This window comes from Coregonus clupeaformis, chromosome 13 (genome assembly GCF_020615455.1).
Source record: "Coregonus clupeaformis isolate EN_2021a chromosome 13, ASM2061545v1, whole genome shotgun sequence".
NCBI lineage: Eukaryota > Metazoa > Chordata > Actinopteri > Salmoniformes > Salmonidae > Coregonus > Coregonus clupeaformis.
The window spans coordinates 41,928,000-41,944,462 of NC_059204.1; the positions used below are offsets into that span (position 1 = coordinate 41,928,000).

The 16,463-nt window shown below is 43.0% G+C and overlaps 2 protein-coding genes across 5 annotated transcripts; one reads left to right on the plus strand and one right to left on the minus strand.

Annotated features, from left to right (window-relative positions):
• Positions 1 to 333: 333 nt before the first annotated feature.
• LOC121580228 (WD repeat-containing protein 74) lies at positions 334 to 5,093 on the minus strand. The gene is made up of 10 exons (XM_041895278.2): positions 4,959 to 5,093; positions 4,642 to 4,748; positions 4,367 to 4,491; positions 4,154 to 4,217; positions 3,861 to 4,004; positions 3,649 to 3,750; positions 1,945 to 2,101; positions 1,430 to 1,572; positions 1,228 to 1,281; positions 334 to 898 (listed from the first exon to the last, which is right to left on the minus strand). Exons 1-10 carry the CDS (start codon positions 5,017 to 5,019, stop codon positions 719 to 721), a joined length of 1,137 nt encoding a protein of 378 aa, XP_041751212.2. The 5' UTR covers positions 5,020 to 5,093; the 3' UTR covers positions 334 to 718.
• A 626-nt stretch (positions 5,094 to 5,719) lies between these two features.
• On the plus strand, positions 5,720 to 15,281 carry LOC121579497 (protein cornichon homolog 2). Of its 4 annotated transcripts, none has more exons than XM_041894109.2 (8): positions 5,720 to 5,797; positions 6,468 to 6,637; positions 7,127 to 7,778; positions 10,003 to 10,071; positions 10,439 to 10,486; positions 12,754 to 12,866; positions 12,960 to 13,103; positions 13,297 to 15,281. In XM_041894109.2, the coding sequence occupies exons 3-8, from the start codon at positions 7,698 to 7,700 to the stop codon at positions 13,322 to 13,324; spliced, it is 483 nt and encodes a 160-aa protein (XP_041750043.1). In that variant the 5' UTR covers positions 5,720 to 5,797; positions 6,468 to 6,637; positions 7,127 to 7,697; the 3' UTR covers positions 13,325 to 15,281. The 4 variants fall into 4 exon arrangements, with proteins under 4 accessions (XP_041750043.1, XP_041750042.1, XP_045080371.1 ...); XM_041894108.2 differs by lacking the exon at positions 5,720 to 5,797 and adding an exon at positions 5,952 to 6,114; XM_045224436.1 differs by lacking the exon at positions 5,720 to 5,797 and having other exon boundaries at positions 5,952 to 6,637.
• Positions 15,282 to 16,463: the final 1,182 nt, after the last annotated feature.

Below are 16,463 nucleotides of genomic sequence, written 5' to 3' on the forward strand. Positions count from 1 at the left end.
TGCTTCGGGACCTTTAGCTGTCAGGAAGAAAGGTCCAAAAAAGTCAGATCTGCAGCTACTGTTTTTTTTTGGGTCGGGGGCCCCCTAGCAGCCCTAAGCCGGTCACTTATGCCCAGGGTTTACAAACATCAATTTCCACAAAACACAACACTGTTACTGAAATCACAATAATGAACAGAGACATTTACTCAAACTGACAAACGCATATAAAACAAGTCCGTGCTAACTACACAACTTGAAAGACACCCATCCTGTTGAGCGATTTTCATAATCAGTACCCTCTACTCCATTCCAGCAGAGGACACAAAAACACAAGCAAGCCAACCAATGGTGCCAGATGCCACCTGTCTGTTTATTAGGGACATTGCATTCTTTCACAGACACACACAGTCATGTTCAGAGTTCATATGAGAAATTGTTTTAGCCCTGGGATATTGTCAATTCAATGTTTCTTTTTGTGAGTTGTTGCCAAAAGAATATCAATCTGTACGTAATGATTTTTAATGTTAGCTACATTTCAAGGAAGTTGGTACAAAAGGACATGCACACAACTCCAGAGAGGTCATAGTTTTAATGGGAAACTATGGCTATTCCATTTCCAGTACTGATTCAACAGGAAAACAGTCAGTACATCCACAACACTGGCTTTAGCAGACCTCTAGACCTTCTGCGTTTCTCATAAAGAGAACAGTCCTTTCCTTAAGCTCTCCACGGCTGGTCATTTGACCACTTTTATTTTCTTCTTAGTCTTCTTCTCTGCTTCTTCAACAACAGCTTCTTCTGTTGCTCTTTTCTTCGCCTTCTCTTTTATCATCTCCATAGTGTCCCACACCTCATCCAGTTCTCCTCCCTCTTCTTTCACTTCCTCCACATCTCCGGTCACTCCTGTACTGCTCAGCTGAAATAGAGGAGAGATACTGTAAACATACTACACCATCATTCTGCAGCATAATGCAGGAAAACCACAGTTTCAAAAATATTAAACAGCAAATGACAGTTAACATTCTTGTTATGTCAATTTAAATCAACTACTGTATCATAGTGTAATAAATAAGTAAATATGCATGTCAGGTGTCATACAGGGTGTTATGAAAACTCATATCACAACATTAATTAGTGTTGGTAAAAAAACTAGCAAGTCTCAATTTGAAAGTCAAATAGATGACAAAGTATTGCACTTCACAATGTCTGAAACAGGCTGATTCATAGCACTTAATTCACCCCTACCTCGAGATCTCTGCTGGACAGAAGCACACAGTTGAGTCGTGACTTCAGATACACCTGAAAGGGAGACGAAGCGAGAGAGAACCTCTTGAACTTTCACTGAACACAATTACTAAAAACTGTGTAGGAGGCTTCCCTAATGATAGTTTGTGTAGCTGGCTTCAAGTGTGCGGAGAGTGTAAGAGTGAGTGTGTGTGGTGTGTACCTTGTGCTGTAGAGTGCGGTCCTCCAGGCTGTGTACCCTCAGAAAGCGATCCAAACCACAAGAAGCCACTAGAGGGAGAGAGGGGTGGCACTGAAGCCCCCGCACCCCTCCTGCCAGCCCCTTTAAACACCCACGCACTAGGCCTGCAGCGAATGAAGAGGACAAGAGGAGGAGAGGTTAGACAACAAAGAGAGTGCGAGGGGGAGAGGATCTCACAGATAGAACACAAAGGCACGCAACATGCACTCGCACACACAAAAAGCTTGATCTCCCTCTCTCTCTGACTATCAGAAGATAATTATTGCTGCTACAGGCAAAACAATTAAGTTTTCATTTTAATAAACAGACGCTTCAAAGAGCACATACAGCAAATTAATCTATAATGTAGCACAATGGCAAATACATACATGGACAAAAAGATAAAGAAGCTGACATGGAAAAGTACTGAAGCAGATCGCTAAGCAACTGCACAATAATTTCAACAAGCAGAAACAGACATCGACTCCCTCATTCACCTTTCCGCAGATCTAAGATGGCGAGTTGGCCATGTGTGTTGCCCACTACAACACTGTCTTGGCTGGCAGGGAGGGAGAGGGCTGTGAGGGGGTACTCCCCAAACTGAGCCTCTAGAACAGGACGCCTCTGGGGAGAGGCTGGATCATACACTCGCACCTAACAGAGAAAAAAAATAATCAAATCGGGTTGCTTTTGTTATATCATTAGATAGATGAATGAGGCAAAGAGACATGAGTCAAGTGAAGATGTTTAATGGTTTGCTTATGTAGCAATGATACAAACCATACATCAGGGTACTTGAACTTGACCAATTAAGTGATAATGCCTGAGAAGCCGGTGTTTGGAGGATATATTGGCACGGGTGTTGATAGGCCTGAGACGAAGTCGAGCCAAACCGTGCCAATATATCCTCCAAACACCGGCTTCAAGGGCATTATCACTTTTATACAACGGGTTACCAACATACTAAAATTATGATTGACATATTTTCATTAAAAACATTACTTTGATGAATTTATTCATACTATTTCATCCTTCCACAAGATATAGTCCCGAATCTAGGGTTGCTACCCAAGCCGGCTGGTCGTTCGTTCTGTCGGTTCGGTTCCCAGAGACGCGACCCAGTTGGTCAGTCTTTTTGTTTTGTATCTATGGACCCGACCTATTCATTCGTTCTAAATGTTCCATTTCTGTACTGGCTGGCAACGTTCTTATCCCTTGCTTGCTAGCTAGCCAACTACGGCTAACTTACAGTCACGTCAAACAGTGCAGCCTGAATAACAACAGTAGCTGCATTTACATTTACAAGCTGTTTTCTAGTGACATTTATTTGGACACATCCATAACAATGAGCTAATGAGGCACGATTTCGCCTGGCATAGCAAATGTGCTCTCTCATCAGGACACTGTTGTTCAGAGAATATAGCCAACAACACAGCTACAGTAACACAATCACTTCAAAAGGAAGCTGTAAAGACTGCAAACTAGCTGCACTTCCTTTTCGTTTGACCTTTTTTCAATTGACAATTCTTTGTATACATCCAGAAAAATGATGCCAGCTGATTCATGATTTCGATTGGCTGAGAAACGCTGCCTGCCTGTCTGTCTCGTCCCGACCTCCGACCCCTACACTTTCCTTACTATGGGACAGCTGGAGATCGAATTTGAATATTGAAACAATGTTGCAAATGTCGGAGAGACAGACAGCAAGGTTTATACAAATCTCCGCTATTGAAACCTAAATGTTAGTCTAAAATAAATGTGAGATAATGTCTAGATGCTTCTTATAGTGGAGATCAAGTGTTTAAAGTTGCCTGGCTGGGCTGATGAGACAGTGGATTGCGCAGTGAGATGGAACAGAGTAAATAGGCATTTTAACATCATAGATTTAGCCGGTGTTAACTTGTGGAATAGACACCAGCTGGAATGCGGTTTTAACCAATCAGCATTCAGGATTAGAACCACCCATTGTATAATATGAATTTACCCTTACAGGACAGTTTCAGCCCCCCAAAATGTAAGAGTCCCTTTTCACACTACTGAGCTGAGCCAAACCCAGTATGCCAAAATGTACTGCACTGGCCTGGTTGCATATCTAACAAAATGTATCCTTTGAGTACTGTGCTCCAAGTCTGACTCAGTGGCTGAGAAGACCAGAAGACCCAGTCTAAGAACAGGGCTTGTACAGGGCAAGACAGACAGACCTGGTGGTGACCTGTGCAGGTGATTATCTTGTCTGAGTCTGGGATGAAGGCCATGTCTCTGACCCACTCTGGGACTCGCAGGTCCAGCCAGTCATTACGCACCTGCAGCATAAAAACGCATGGCACTGTTTCAATGCACAAACACCAAAACATAACATACTATGTAGACATTCCCACTGCAAATCCTTGAAATGTAGTTGTTAGACTCTTACATTCTTGGAGGTGAAGATAGGTGTTTCAGGTCTCTCCAGATCCCAGACCTTCAGGCCGTTCTCCTTCCCTCCTGTAGCCACTTGATTGCGCTGCGAGGGATTCTGTCGCATCCGACAAACATTCTTCCCAGCATTTATTTCAACCTAGACATAGGGACAGGGGTTATGTTCAAGAAAATGGCAGTGCACAAAAAAGCAGACAGTCAACTTCAATCATTCATAAGTATATAGTATCCATCTGCAATGTAACAACCTCTAGGAAGCCTATGTGGTATTCTGGCAAAGTCACTCACTGTGTCTGTGCTGCCCTCCTTCCAGACCCTCAGCAGTCCTGTCTCCACACACGTGATCAGAGCACTGCAGAGACACACAGGGAGAGAGTCATCCAGTGTCAACATTAGTATCCTCAACACATGACCACGGAGCTGCTGGTGTGTTATGACAGTGTGCATGAACAACAACTCCTGTACTGTGTTATGACCGTGTCTTTATCTACACAACTATACCGGTCTGTGACAGCGAGTCCTGTGAACCTGCCATGGGTGCTCTCCCCACACTGTCTGGTCTCAGTGAAGATGCCCTTCTCTGTGCTGAACGTCTTCACTGTGCCATTCACAGACCCCACCAGCACCTAGAACAGACAAGACAGGTAAATAACACAACGGCACAACAACCATGACGCAAACATTCAGACCTATGTGCACTCTAAACACATCAACGACCAACAGAGATCAGACATCATCAAGAGATACATTACTCCCTAGAGCCCCCCCACACACACCTCAGTCTCCTGTGGATCTCCCCAGCCCAGTACACACACTTCCTGGTCCCGACTCAAGCAGCTCATCTCACAGAAGTTGAATGCCTGTTTTTTGGATAGGCTCACACCTAACAGACACAAAGTGTAAGTGATATCCATTTAAATATCCTGATAGCGTGCATGGCCATCGTTCCTAAAACAATCTGTGTCGCATTAGGGAAAAGTACTGTCAAGCTAGGTAGCAAGCAAACACGTGGGTTGCTAGATAGCTAGCTCTAACAAATAACACACAACACAAGGACAGCATGGCTAAATTTACTGAGTTACATCATTTTTACCTTTCAATATCCCTGTTTCTGATCCCACCCATACTGAACAAAGTTGACTTTTGTCTGCCATGAACAAGAACGAAAAGATTGTCAAGAAAACAACAACAAATGTTCTAACACGTTATGGCGTGTCCAAAATGTCGTCCGTAGGGATATACTACTCACCAAACTTCTGTTCCGACCTAGATTTTCTTATATAAAATATGCAGCAGATGGTGCTCTTGAGCTTTACATTTTATATCAGTCCAAGATATCCAAAATCCACAGCCATTATTGCGCACAAATAACATACAGTATCAGTCAGACTGATAGATTAGGGCTGTACAAAACCCACAAGACACCAACAAATAACAAATTAATTTGGTTGTTGTTTCTACATTATGAAAGATTCAATTACTTCATTTTCAAAAGGTGTTTTTGTTTCATTCCCTTGTTGTATGAGTTTTTCACATTTTCACATTTGTAATCATTGAGGTAGAGTAGGGGACAGGCAGAGGAGAAGGTGGCTAATCAGTCAGAGGAGAGAAAATGAGTCTCCAGGTCACCCTGGGGGATTTACCAGAGATTAGCTATTGGGACGGATTTAGTGGGTGATAAAAGATGGGACAGGGATGGGGATTAGGGGGAAACAGCATGGGCACTTTAAAATCAAAAGCCAAAGATTTGTGGGAATTAAAAACTTGTGGAAATCCTCCCAAGAGAAGAGGGCCAGAGAGACTGACAATAGCAGGGGAGAAAGGGATGAGCGTGAAAACTGCAGGACCACAGAAAGAGAGAGGTAGCTTGGAGAGAACAGAGAAGGGAGGGAAAGAAAGTAAGAGAAAGAATCCCATGATTACAAGAAAAGAGTGAGAGCCTTTTCATCTTTCTCGAAATGACGGAAGAATAGGACACCAGCGTCATGACAAAAGGGGAAGAAGGAGGGAGAGACAGAGAGAGCGAGAGAGAGCAAGAGACATAAAGAGAGAGAGAGAGAGAGAGAGAGACAGAGGGAGAGAAAGGGAGCAGAGGGGGGGATAGATGGAGACAAACAAGGGAAGCTGACAAAAAAAATATTAAAAGCTTCCCCTGCCCCCTCATCCATCTCTGGGGAACAAGGGAATACGGCAACGGATACAAGCCAGGGAGAGAAGGACCAAGAGAGAGAGAGAGAGACCTAGAGAGAGTGAGACTGTTGAATGAACTTGGCCATTATATTCTAGGGAGATACAAATATTGCTTTATCAGACAGTCTGAGAGAGAGAGAGAAGAAGAAGAGACTGTGGAGGACAAAAGATGAGGGAGAGGGTTTCTTCAAAATCGTTTTTTTAGAGGAAGAGAAGAGAAAGCATAAGGGGGGGTTTTGGAGAGAGAGAAGCGAAAGAGGAGGGAGGGGAATTAATTAACTTAGAGACTTCTAAGGGCTGTGGAGATGTTTTTCCTTTCTTGAGAAAAATAATCGTACCAAAATAAGAACATAAAACGTCTTAACATCTAAACATTGTTGATTCTCTAAATGTTGTTTTTTCACCCTGCAAGTGAGCACTGAAAAGCATATGCGTGAAGAAATCTGATGGACGCGACTGAGATGGATGGACAAAGGCAAGACAGAGAATTCTGACATGGTGTCGACCCATATTGACAGAGACAAAGTGTGGAGAGGAAGGAGTGGGATATTCAGTGACAGACACATCTACCACCAGACACAGGTACACTCTGATCAATATTAAGATCAATCAAAATATCCATCATCATCATCACAGATTATATATATCCTGATACATCATTTATCAGCCTTTATTGCTTCTAGACCTCAGTGTGGAGTGCTGTTCTATCATATTGCTGTTTGTTTATATTCTACTCTATACATTACAACACCATTTATCAAATAATTTCAAGCTATTATTGTAAGCTAATAATCTTTGCTAATTTTGTTATTATAAATGATCACTAATAACTATCATTGTAATAATATTTGTTCATAGGGCACATGTACGAATTGCTGTTATTGGATGAAAAGCAAATTCCTTCCTCTTTACATTAGTGGAAAATTATTTTATGCCTCCAAAAATATAAACAGTCCTCTCCTCCTTAACAGCATATCTGCTCTGTTTAAAAACATTGAAATATCAGAATATACCAAAACATCTCTTTTGAATAATATCTAATACCATTTACCAACATTTTTCCTATTACAGATGTTTAGTAACAATTATATTGTTCTTGAAATATGTGCCATCTTCAGTGGCAAAGTGGACATTATAAAAGGGACAGGGGACAGACACCGTAAGTGCACAAAAACCCCTGGCTGTCAGAATCAGAGGCTGGGACGAGAGGAGAGAGCATTATTCAGCTTTAGCTGTTCTCCCTGAACAACTGTGCCTGTCGACCGCTTTACAAAGTCTATGTGTGACAAGCTTTTGCACAGTGAAGGAGAAAAGCTTTTGCACAGACACATGAAAAGGGAAGTGGAACTCAAGAAGAAGGACCAACTGTGCAACCTAGATAAGCAGAAGTAGAGTGACCACAGGTGATAGACTGGAGAGTGGAGCAGGAATTTTTTCTTCCAGAACTTCAGCTCCTCACCTGGACAATACGGGCTCTCAATACAACGTGAGAGGGAGGGAAGTCAGAGTGTCAGGGGGAGGGAGAGGAAGAACAGACAATAACCTCCTGAGAAAAAGGAGGGATAGTCAGCAATAGAGAGAGAGAGGAGGGGAAAGTCCCCCTCTCTCGACCCATCTCATCGTCAGGCTGGCTGGTGCAGCCATGGCGTTCACCTTCGCGGCCTTCTGCTACATGCTCACCTTAGTGCTGTGTGCTGCACTCATCTTCTTCGTCATCTGGCAGGTGAGTTGAGCTCACACACACTCACTCACCTAAACCATGTTTTTAGACTCTATGTGATGGTGGTATTCACCTAAGCCATGTTTTTAGACTCTAGGTGATGGTGGTTCTCACCTAAACCATGTTTTTAGACTCTGGGGGATGGTGGTCCTCACCTAAACCATGTTTTTAGACTCTGGGGGATGGTGGTTCTCACCTAAACCATGTTTTTAGACTCTGGGGGATGGTGGTTCAGCAATATTCTCGTGTGCATTGTGACTCATACCTTATATAAAGAATTGGTTGGTCTGTAACCAAGGCGAAATACTCTAAGAAATATCTATAATTCCAGGTGATGACTAATAGTAGTATGAGACAATACAATAAGTGTAGTGTAGCCATTGGTTGGTGTGAATGTGTGTCCAAGTGCCCATGTGTGGCTCATTATTTGTGTTATTTATATCAGTACTGTAAGTCTGTGTGTGTGTGCGTGTGTGTGTGTGTGACACCCAAAACTGGAAGTCTATTATTAAAATGAGCTAGTCAAAGCTAGTCATAAAGTGTCTTAATAGGGCGTTGGGCCACCACGGGCACCAGAACAACTTCAATGCGCCTTGTCATAGATTCTACAAGTGTTCTGTTAATGCTGGTGGAAAACGCTGTCTCAGGCTCCGCTCCAGAAACTCCCATAAGTGTTCAATTGAGTTGAGATCTGGTGACACACACACACACACACACACACACACACACACACACACACACACACAACCTTTAAACCCCCTATGCGCTTGTGAGACCACTCTTTCAAAGTCACTGAGATCTCTTCTAGCCATGGTAGCCAAAATAATGGGCAACTGGGCATTTTTATACACTGGGCATTTAAAAAAAAATCAGGAACCACACCTTTGTGGAAGCACCTGCTTTCAATATACTTTGTATCCCTTATTTACTCAAGTGTTTCCTTTATTTTGGCAGTTACCTGTATATTTGTGTACCAGCTTACTGACTGCAGAATGATGAATGGAATTTGTATAGGCATCACTGGAGACCTCTGCACAATCAGTATGCTACAATAGCCAGAGCCCATCTCTCTCAGCTATAGCCTTCTGTCTAGGGCAGGGATATGCAACCCTGTTCCTGGAGTGGCGTAGGTACTGCAGGATTTTGTCCCTACAAGGCACCCCATCTGACCAACTGAGCTAATTGATCAGTTCAGTGATTGCCTAAATTCAACACACCTGGTCTTCCAGGTTGGTTAAATCAAAAACATGAAGTGCTAGCGTCTCTCCAGGACCAGGGTTGCTTACCTCCCTAGATGGAGACATTGTTCATTTGAAATTCAACACAGCATTTTCAGACCATTACAATAGACTGTCTTGAAAGAACTAATGAATTGACTAGTGGGTGAGACTGCACTGCATGTGAGTCAGTCAATGTGTGAGTATGTGTCTGTGTTTGTGAGAGAGATGGGGGAGGGAAAGAGTCTGAGTGTGTTTGTGTCTGTGTGTGTGTGTGTGTGTGTGTGTGTGTGTGTGTGTGTGTGTGTGTGTGTGTGTGAGAGTGTGTGTGTGTGTGTGTGTGTGAGTGAAGAGAAGGTGAAAAGGGGGAGAGAGTGTGTGTGTATGTGTCAGCAACGAACCATGTTATTGAGACTGCTTATCAAATTATAATTTTGTTCCACCCCTTCCCCCCCATCTGCCTCCATCCATGGTTCGCGCCCCCCATCTCTGTGTGGCTCTCAACCAATGACACGGCTTGTTCATTTTTATAGTAACCATGGTGCTTGCTAAGGGGCTCATCGGATCACCATGGAAACTGCATCTGTTTACAACAGAGAAGAGCATGAAACGGAGAAGGGGGAGTGACATAGATCGATAAGGGGGAAAGAGAAAGGTATTGTTGAGAGTAAAAGACAGATGTGGAGAGGGAGATTGGTCTCTGAAAGGGAAAGATGGATGTCACAGGGAGAGAAGAATGTTGAGAGGCGGAGAGGGATGCTTAGATGGAGATCTCAGAGAGAGAGAGAGCGAGAAAGAGTCAGAGTATGCGAAAGGTGCAAAAGGATGATTGGAGGTATGGGGATGGAAAACTGAAGACGATTAGAAATATTGAGAAAAAAAATAGGCTAAAAGGGATGTGATTGGATTGAATGAGAATAACACAGTGAAAGAACACACCATTCCATTCAACATTTAGATATATCCAGTGGCAGAAAGTTTACCCATATACACTGTACATGTCTTTTTAGATTATTGCGTTTGACGAGCTGCGCACAGACTTCAAGAACCCAATCGATCAGAGCAACCCCACCAGAGCGGTAAGGCCCCCTGCCTTATGAGAGGGAGTGGAGTTCTGTGAAGTGTGACCCAGTGTCCACCTACAGTCGCTGCCACTCAGCTGTGAAGAGCAGAGCACTGTAGACAGACAGGCACACATAGACCATGGACACTTATTCAAATAGAAAATGTGTGTTTATTTTGAATGCTTTATTTATCATGTTTGATCTAAAGCATTTACTCAATGTAACGTACCTTCTATTTTGCCAATTATATTTTGCTATACTGTACACAAGAACATTCTCAAACAGAGCCAAAACGAAGGAAGTGTGAATATTACTTTTGTGAGGGTGTTTGGCAAAACTATTATCTAGATATATGACTCTCCTTTCTCTATTCACTTTTCAGAGGGAAAGAATTCTGAATATTGAAAGAATCTGCAACTTGCTGCGGAAGGTGAATGAGTGGCTCCCAGCCGATGCACGCACGCACATCTTCCCCTCCTTCCCGTAGCCCACCTTCCCCTCCTTCCCGTAGCCCACCTCCTCATTCTCTCCTCTCGCTCACTCTCTCTCACACGCACGCACATCTTCCCCTCCTTCCCGTAGCCCACCTCCTCATTCTCTCCTCTCGCTCACTCTCTCTCACACGCACGCACATCTTCCCCTCCTTCCCGTAGCCCACCTCCTCATTCTCTCCTCTCGCTCACTCTCTCTCACACGCACGCACATCTTCCCCTCCTTCCCGTAGCCCACCTCCTCATTCTCTCCTCTCGCTCACTCTCTCTCACACCCACGCACATCTTCCCCTCCTTCCCGTAGCCCACCTTCCCCTCCTTCCCGTAGCCCACCTCCTCATTCTCTCCTCTCGCTCACTCTCTCTCACACACACGCACATCTTCCCCTCCTTCCCGTAGCCCACCTCCTCATTCTCTCCTCTCGCTCACTCTCTCTCACACACACGCACATCTTCCCCTCCTTCCCGTAGCCCACCTCCTCATTCTCTCCTCTCGCTCACTCTCTCTCACACCCACGCACATCTTCCCCTCCTTCCCGTAGCCCACCTCCTCATTCTCTCCTCTCGCTCACTCTCTCTCACACACACGCACATCTTCCCCTCCTTCCCGTAGCCCACCTCCTCATTCTCTCCTCTCGCTCACTCTCTCTCTCACACCCACGCACATCTTCCCCTCCTTCCCGTAGCCCACCTCCTCATTCTCTCCTCTCGCTCACTCTCTCTCACACCCACGCACATCTTCCCCTCCTTCCCGTAGCCCACCTCCTCATTCTCTCCTCTCGCTCACTCTCTCTCACACCCACGCACATCTTCCCCTCCTTCCCGTAGCCCACCTCCTCATTCTCTCCTCTCGCTCACTCTCTCTCACACCCACACACCCACACACACACCAGCCTGGTCTCATAGACTAGACGTAACCTAGTAAATGTAAATCCGGGACACTCAAATTAGTATGATATGTTGCGTTTGGCATGGTCAGTGGTGGAAAAAGTACCCAAATGCCATACTTGAGTAAAAGTATAGATACCTTAATAGAAAGTCAGCCGGTAAAATACTACTTGAGTAAAAGTCTAAAAGTATTTGGTTTTAAATATACTTAAGTATCAAATGTAAATGTAATTGCTAAAATATACTTAAGTATCGAAAGTAAAAGTATAAATCACTTAAAATGCCTTATATTAAGCAAAGCAGACAGCACCATTTTCTTGTTTTTAAAATGTATGGATAGCCAGAGGCACACTCCCACACTCAGACATTATTTACAAAAGATGCATTTGTGTTTAGTGAGTCCTCCAGGCCAGAGACCGTAGGGATGACCACGTGTTCTCTTGATATGTGCTTGAATTTGACAATTTCCTGTCCTGCTAAGCATTCAAAATGTAACAAGTAATTTTTGTTGTCAGGGAAAATGTATGAAGTAAAAAGTACAATATTTTCTTTAGGAATGTAGTGAAGTAAAAATAAAAGTAGTTAAAAATATAAATAGTAAAGTAAAGTACAGATACCCAAAGAAACTACTTAAGTAGTACTTTAACGTATTTTTACTTAAGTACTTTACAACACTGGGTATGGTTACATAAGACAGATGGTTACTTATAACGTGAACGTATAACGCGAACGTCTAGCACTAAGGAACCCGAACGTCTAACAACCCAAAAATTGCGAGTTCAAATCTCATCATGGCAGTGGAGGCTGCTGAGGGGAAGACGGCTCATAATAATAGCTGGAATGGAGCAAATGGAATGGCCTCAAACACATGGAAACCAACTGTAGTATTTTAGCTAATTAGCAACTTTTTAACTACTTACTACTTTTTAGCTACTTTGCAATTACTTAGCTTGTTAGCTAACCCTTCACCTAACCATAACCCAAACTTTAACCTTTTTAGCTAACCCTTCCCCTTCCCCTAACCTTACCCTTTAACCTAACTCCTAAACTTAACCTTAACCCTAACCCCTAACCCTAACACCTAGCCTAGCTAACGTTCCAGTGTTAATGGACAAGCTGTAGAGCCAATGAGGGAAGATTGAAGGAGGGAACACCTGCAGGCCTGCATGCTTTTACGAAAATCATAACTAAACTCTACCACTTCCATTCATATGAAAATTGCAGCTTTTTCAAAGCATTTTGTCCTGAAGTGTTTATGATAATGACAGAGTTTGCATTTGTATGACCATGTGCACCCTAACGGTCTGTATTATTCCTAGCTGGTGGTGCCAGAATACTCCATCCATGGGCTGTTCTGCCTGATGTTCATGTGTGCTGGAGAGTGGGTCACCCTGGGCCTAAACATCCCCCTGCTCTTCTACCATCTCTGGAGGTTCACAACACAACACGACACAACCAACTCCCAGCACTCTATCACATGATGCTTTTTAGTTGTATCTGTTGTAAGAATGCGCTCTCTCGTCAGGTTTTTCCATCGGCCAGCAGACGGGTCAGAGGTCATGTATGATCCTGTCAGTGTGATGAATGCTGACATCCTGAACTACTGTCAGAAGGAGTCTTGGTGTAAGATGGGCTTCTACCTGCTCTCCTTCTTCTACTACCTGTACAGGTGAGGTCCTATTAATGAAGCCATCTCTCATCAGTCAAGCCGCTTCATTGGTGAATGTTGATCTGTATGAATGGGAGCCTCCTCTTCTTGCTGCACAATAACTGCTGTCAGTTGTTATTGCTTGGCAATATCCCATTCCTTCTAACACCGTTGTCCTTCTCTTCTGTTTTCTGCCTCTCTCTGTCCTTGACAGTATGGTCTATGCCTTGGTGAGTTTCTAAACACTGAATAGAAGACAAAGAGGAGATTGAAAGACAGAAAAAGAGAAAGAGCAAGACTAAGACTGGGTGATGTCACTCAACCCTCTTTCTCACCACCCATTACTCCATCACAGACCATGTGTTGCTCTCCTCAAATCTTTGGAAGACATTGGGAGGAAATAAGGCAAAGCAAAGAGATGTTGTTGAGCCTGTTCAAGACTGCCATCCGTATAGAAGAGGAGGAGCAGACATATAGGAGCCACAAAAGAGGAGGAAGTGTACGTGTTGCCTTGATCTGAGCACATCACCTCTTAGGACCTGCAGGTCTCCTATTCTTGGTGATACAGTCACTCAACTGTGAATTTATAAACTTTGTGTTGCCTAAGTCCTAACATAGATGTTGCAGATTCATACGTCAATATCCTTCCATTCCAATAAACCTTTTTAGAAAGGAAACGACAAAATGCACAACACGTATTTAGTTCTTCTACCGATTTGGTATTTCGATAATTCAGTAGTTGTGGTAGATAATTTTCTGAGGATATGAATAGTTAGTTGTTTAGTCAGATAAATACACCATTCAATTCTACTATTTCGAACCAGAGTGATAGTAATTGTGTTATTCACAAATATAAAATGTATGAACTCATAAATTACTTGCGATGGGCATAAGCTTCTGCGAAGGATCGCGGATACCCTGGAGCAGTGTTTTAGTCTAGGTCCATCCCAGTCAAGGCAGTATCTTCCAGACCCCAGTCTCTGCCCAGGGAAAACAGGCGCATTTCATTCCAACTGAAAATTATTCCGGCTTGAAGGGGATGTTTTGGCTCTGGGTGAATTGGTACTTGGGTGTTTAAGTATTCTGTGTTTGTCTGTTCTGTTCTAGGCTGGAAGGGCTGATTTCACCTAGACTTTCCAAAGAGCTCTGTGCTCCGTGATTCTAGATCATAGAAACCTCATTCAAGAAAAGCAATTTAAATTCACAACAACAGCAATGTGATCATAGTCTAGGAGAGATTACTGTACATGGGATCGTATTTCCTCTGTGGAATAATACTGTGTGTGACACAAGTAGCAGACGAGGCTGCTGAAGATGATGTTGATAGATAGGTTTGCTATGATGACTATGTCAAGCGCAGTAAACCGTCTCACATTGAACAGTATGGTGGGACTTACATAACTGTTCTCACTCAAGTGTTACAGTGAATGTTGGCAGACACTTGACTCTTGGTTCATTTCAAAGCCGTGACTTAGCTAGTGCTGCCCTCATCATCATGTATCCATAGCTCTATGTGTAGATCATTGATAATGATCTAACTGTGTGATTTTAAAATTATTAGAGAAATGGGTAATACTGGAACTTTTAAAATACTGTGTGATAATTTGTTTACCATAAACTCACCATAATTGTAGTAATTAATTGTTTACGACAAGTCTGATAGGGTTCATGTTGACATCTGAACACACATAGCGCCCTGCATTATAATGGAGTAATGTGTCAATATTGTTCAGCTAGGTTTCTTGTGCCAAAACACATACAGTATGTTTGTTCATCATGACAGTTCCCTCCTAAACAGGACAACAACCCCTCAACCCTGACAACATTGTTAGTCAATCACAGACAATCGCTAAAGCACAAAACGGGGGGTCACAGAGGAGGGGAAATATAGGCTAGGTTGACCATCAATGAATGTCATAATGCAGTTTACCAGAATGAATGAATGAATATATATTGAAGAATAACTATTTGATACTGTCTTTTACACATCTCTCATCACTGTATGCTATATTTGTTGGTGCGCTAGTTTGTATTCATTAGAATACAATATGATATACAGTACACAAACAGCAATTCACATATTCTAATAAAATAGCAATGTGTTACAATATTATATGGTACAACAATTATGTTCATATATATATATATTGTTAATCATTTGATTTGGGGGGTCCAGTAGTGGTGCACTGGGTGTTCATAGTTAAAAATGCAAATGATGGAAATTCAATGCATGTTTGATTTTGTCTCAGCTGTAAGTAACAGGTAATCAAGAGAACATTGGAAGAAGGGAAAGGTAAAGTATAGTGCAGCGGAAGCAGCCAATACGTTGGGTATAGTTAAAAGTTACACAGGTTTGAATTCTGAAGGCCATACCTTTGTTATGTCTATATCCCAAGAAATTCAGTCTGCTATGGACTGGAGGGAACGTAGAGTGCAGGGCATACACCATGAGAAGAATACAATAAACAACAGCTTAGGATTTTACATCTACAAGAGAGCAAGTATGATGGAGGAAGTGAGTGTGTTAATTATGGGGGGTGGAGGGGGTGGGGGCAGAGTGGGTGAGGGAGAGTTGGAGAGGGGAGCGGTAGAGACAGACAACCTGACATAGACTGCATCTCGTTCCCGGTGTCACCATGGCAACCAACTTGAGTTAGGGTGAGTCAGTAGGAATCTATCTCTGCCTCACTCTATTGCTCTTACTCAAAACTCTGCTAAGCGTGTGCTAAAGCTTGGAGAAGAAATTCACTATGGAAATACGTAGAACACTTAAGTGGAATGGTAGAAGTAGAGGTATATGCATGATATAGCAAATAGATTATCAAAGCGTATCCTTATTATACTCGGACACACAGCAAACCATCTCTCTACATCACTCACACACACACACGTTATATTATATACACAACACATCTGTATGTAAACATGCACATAAATGCACTCTCTTCCTCCCCCCCTCTCTCAGATACTTGAGAGTTCATACCAAATCTTTAATTCATTCTAGGGCTCTTCCTTTTTTGCCCCTCCGCAATAATCATTTTCTCAACTCTGTCACTGCACTCTCTCCCTCCTCTCTGCCTCCGGAGAGATGTTTCCATGGAAACTGGTTACAATTAATATGTTTGAAACAAAGTACGTGATTGGCATATGCACAAGCACACACACACTCTCCCTCCCGAATACTCCATCCATGGGCTGTTCTGCCTCGCTCTCTCTCTCTCTCACACACACACACACACACACACACACACAATAATACCCAGAACAAATTAAAAATACTCTGTTCGTTTATGTACTAGGATGTCTACTTGGTGCATATACTGTACTCACCTCCTTATAAAGTGTAAGCAAGACATCAAGCAATGTTAGGACTCAGACATA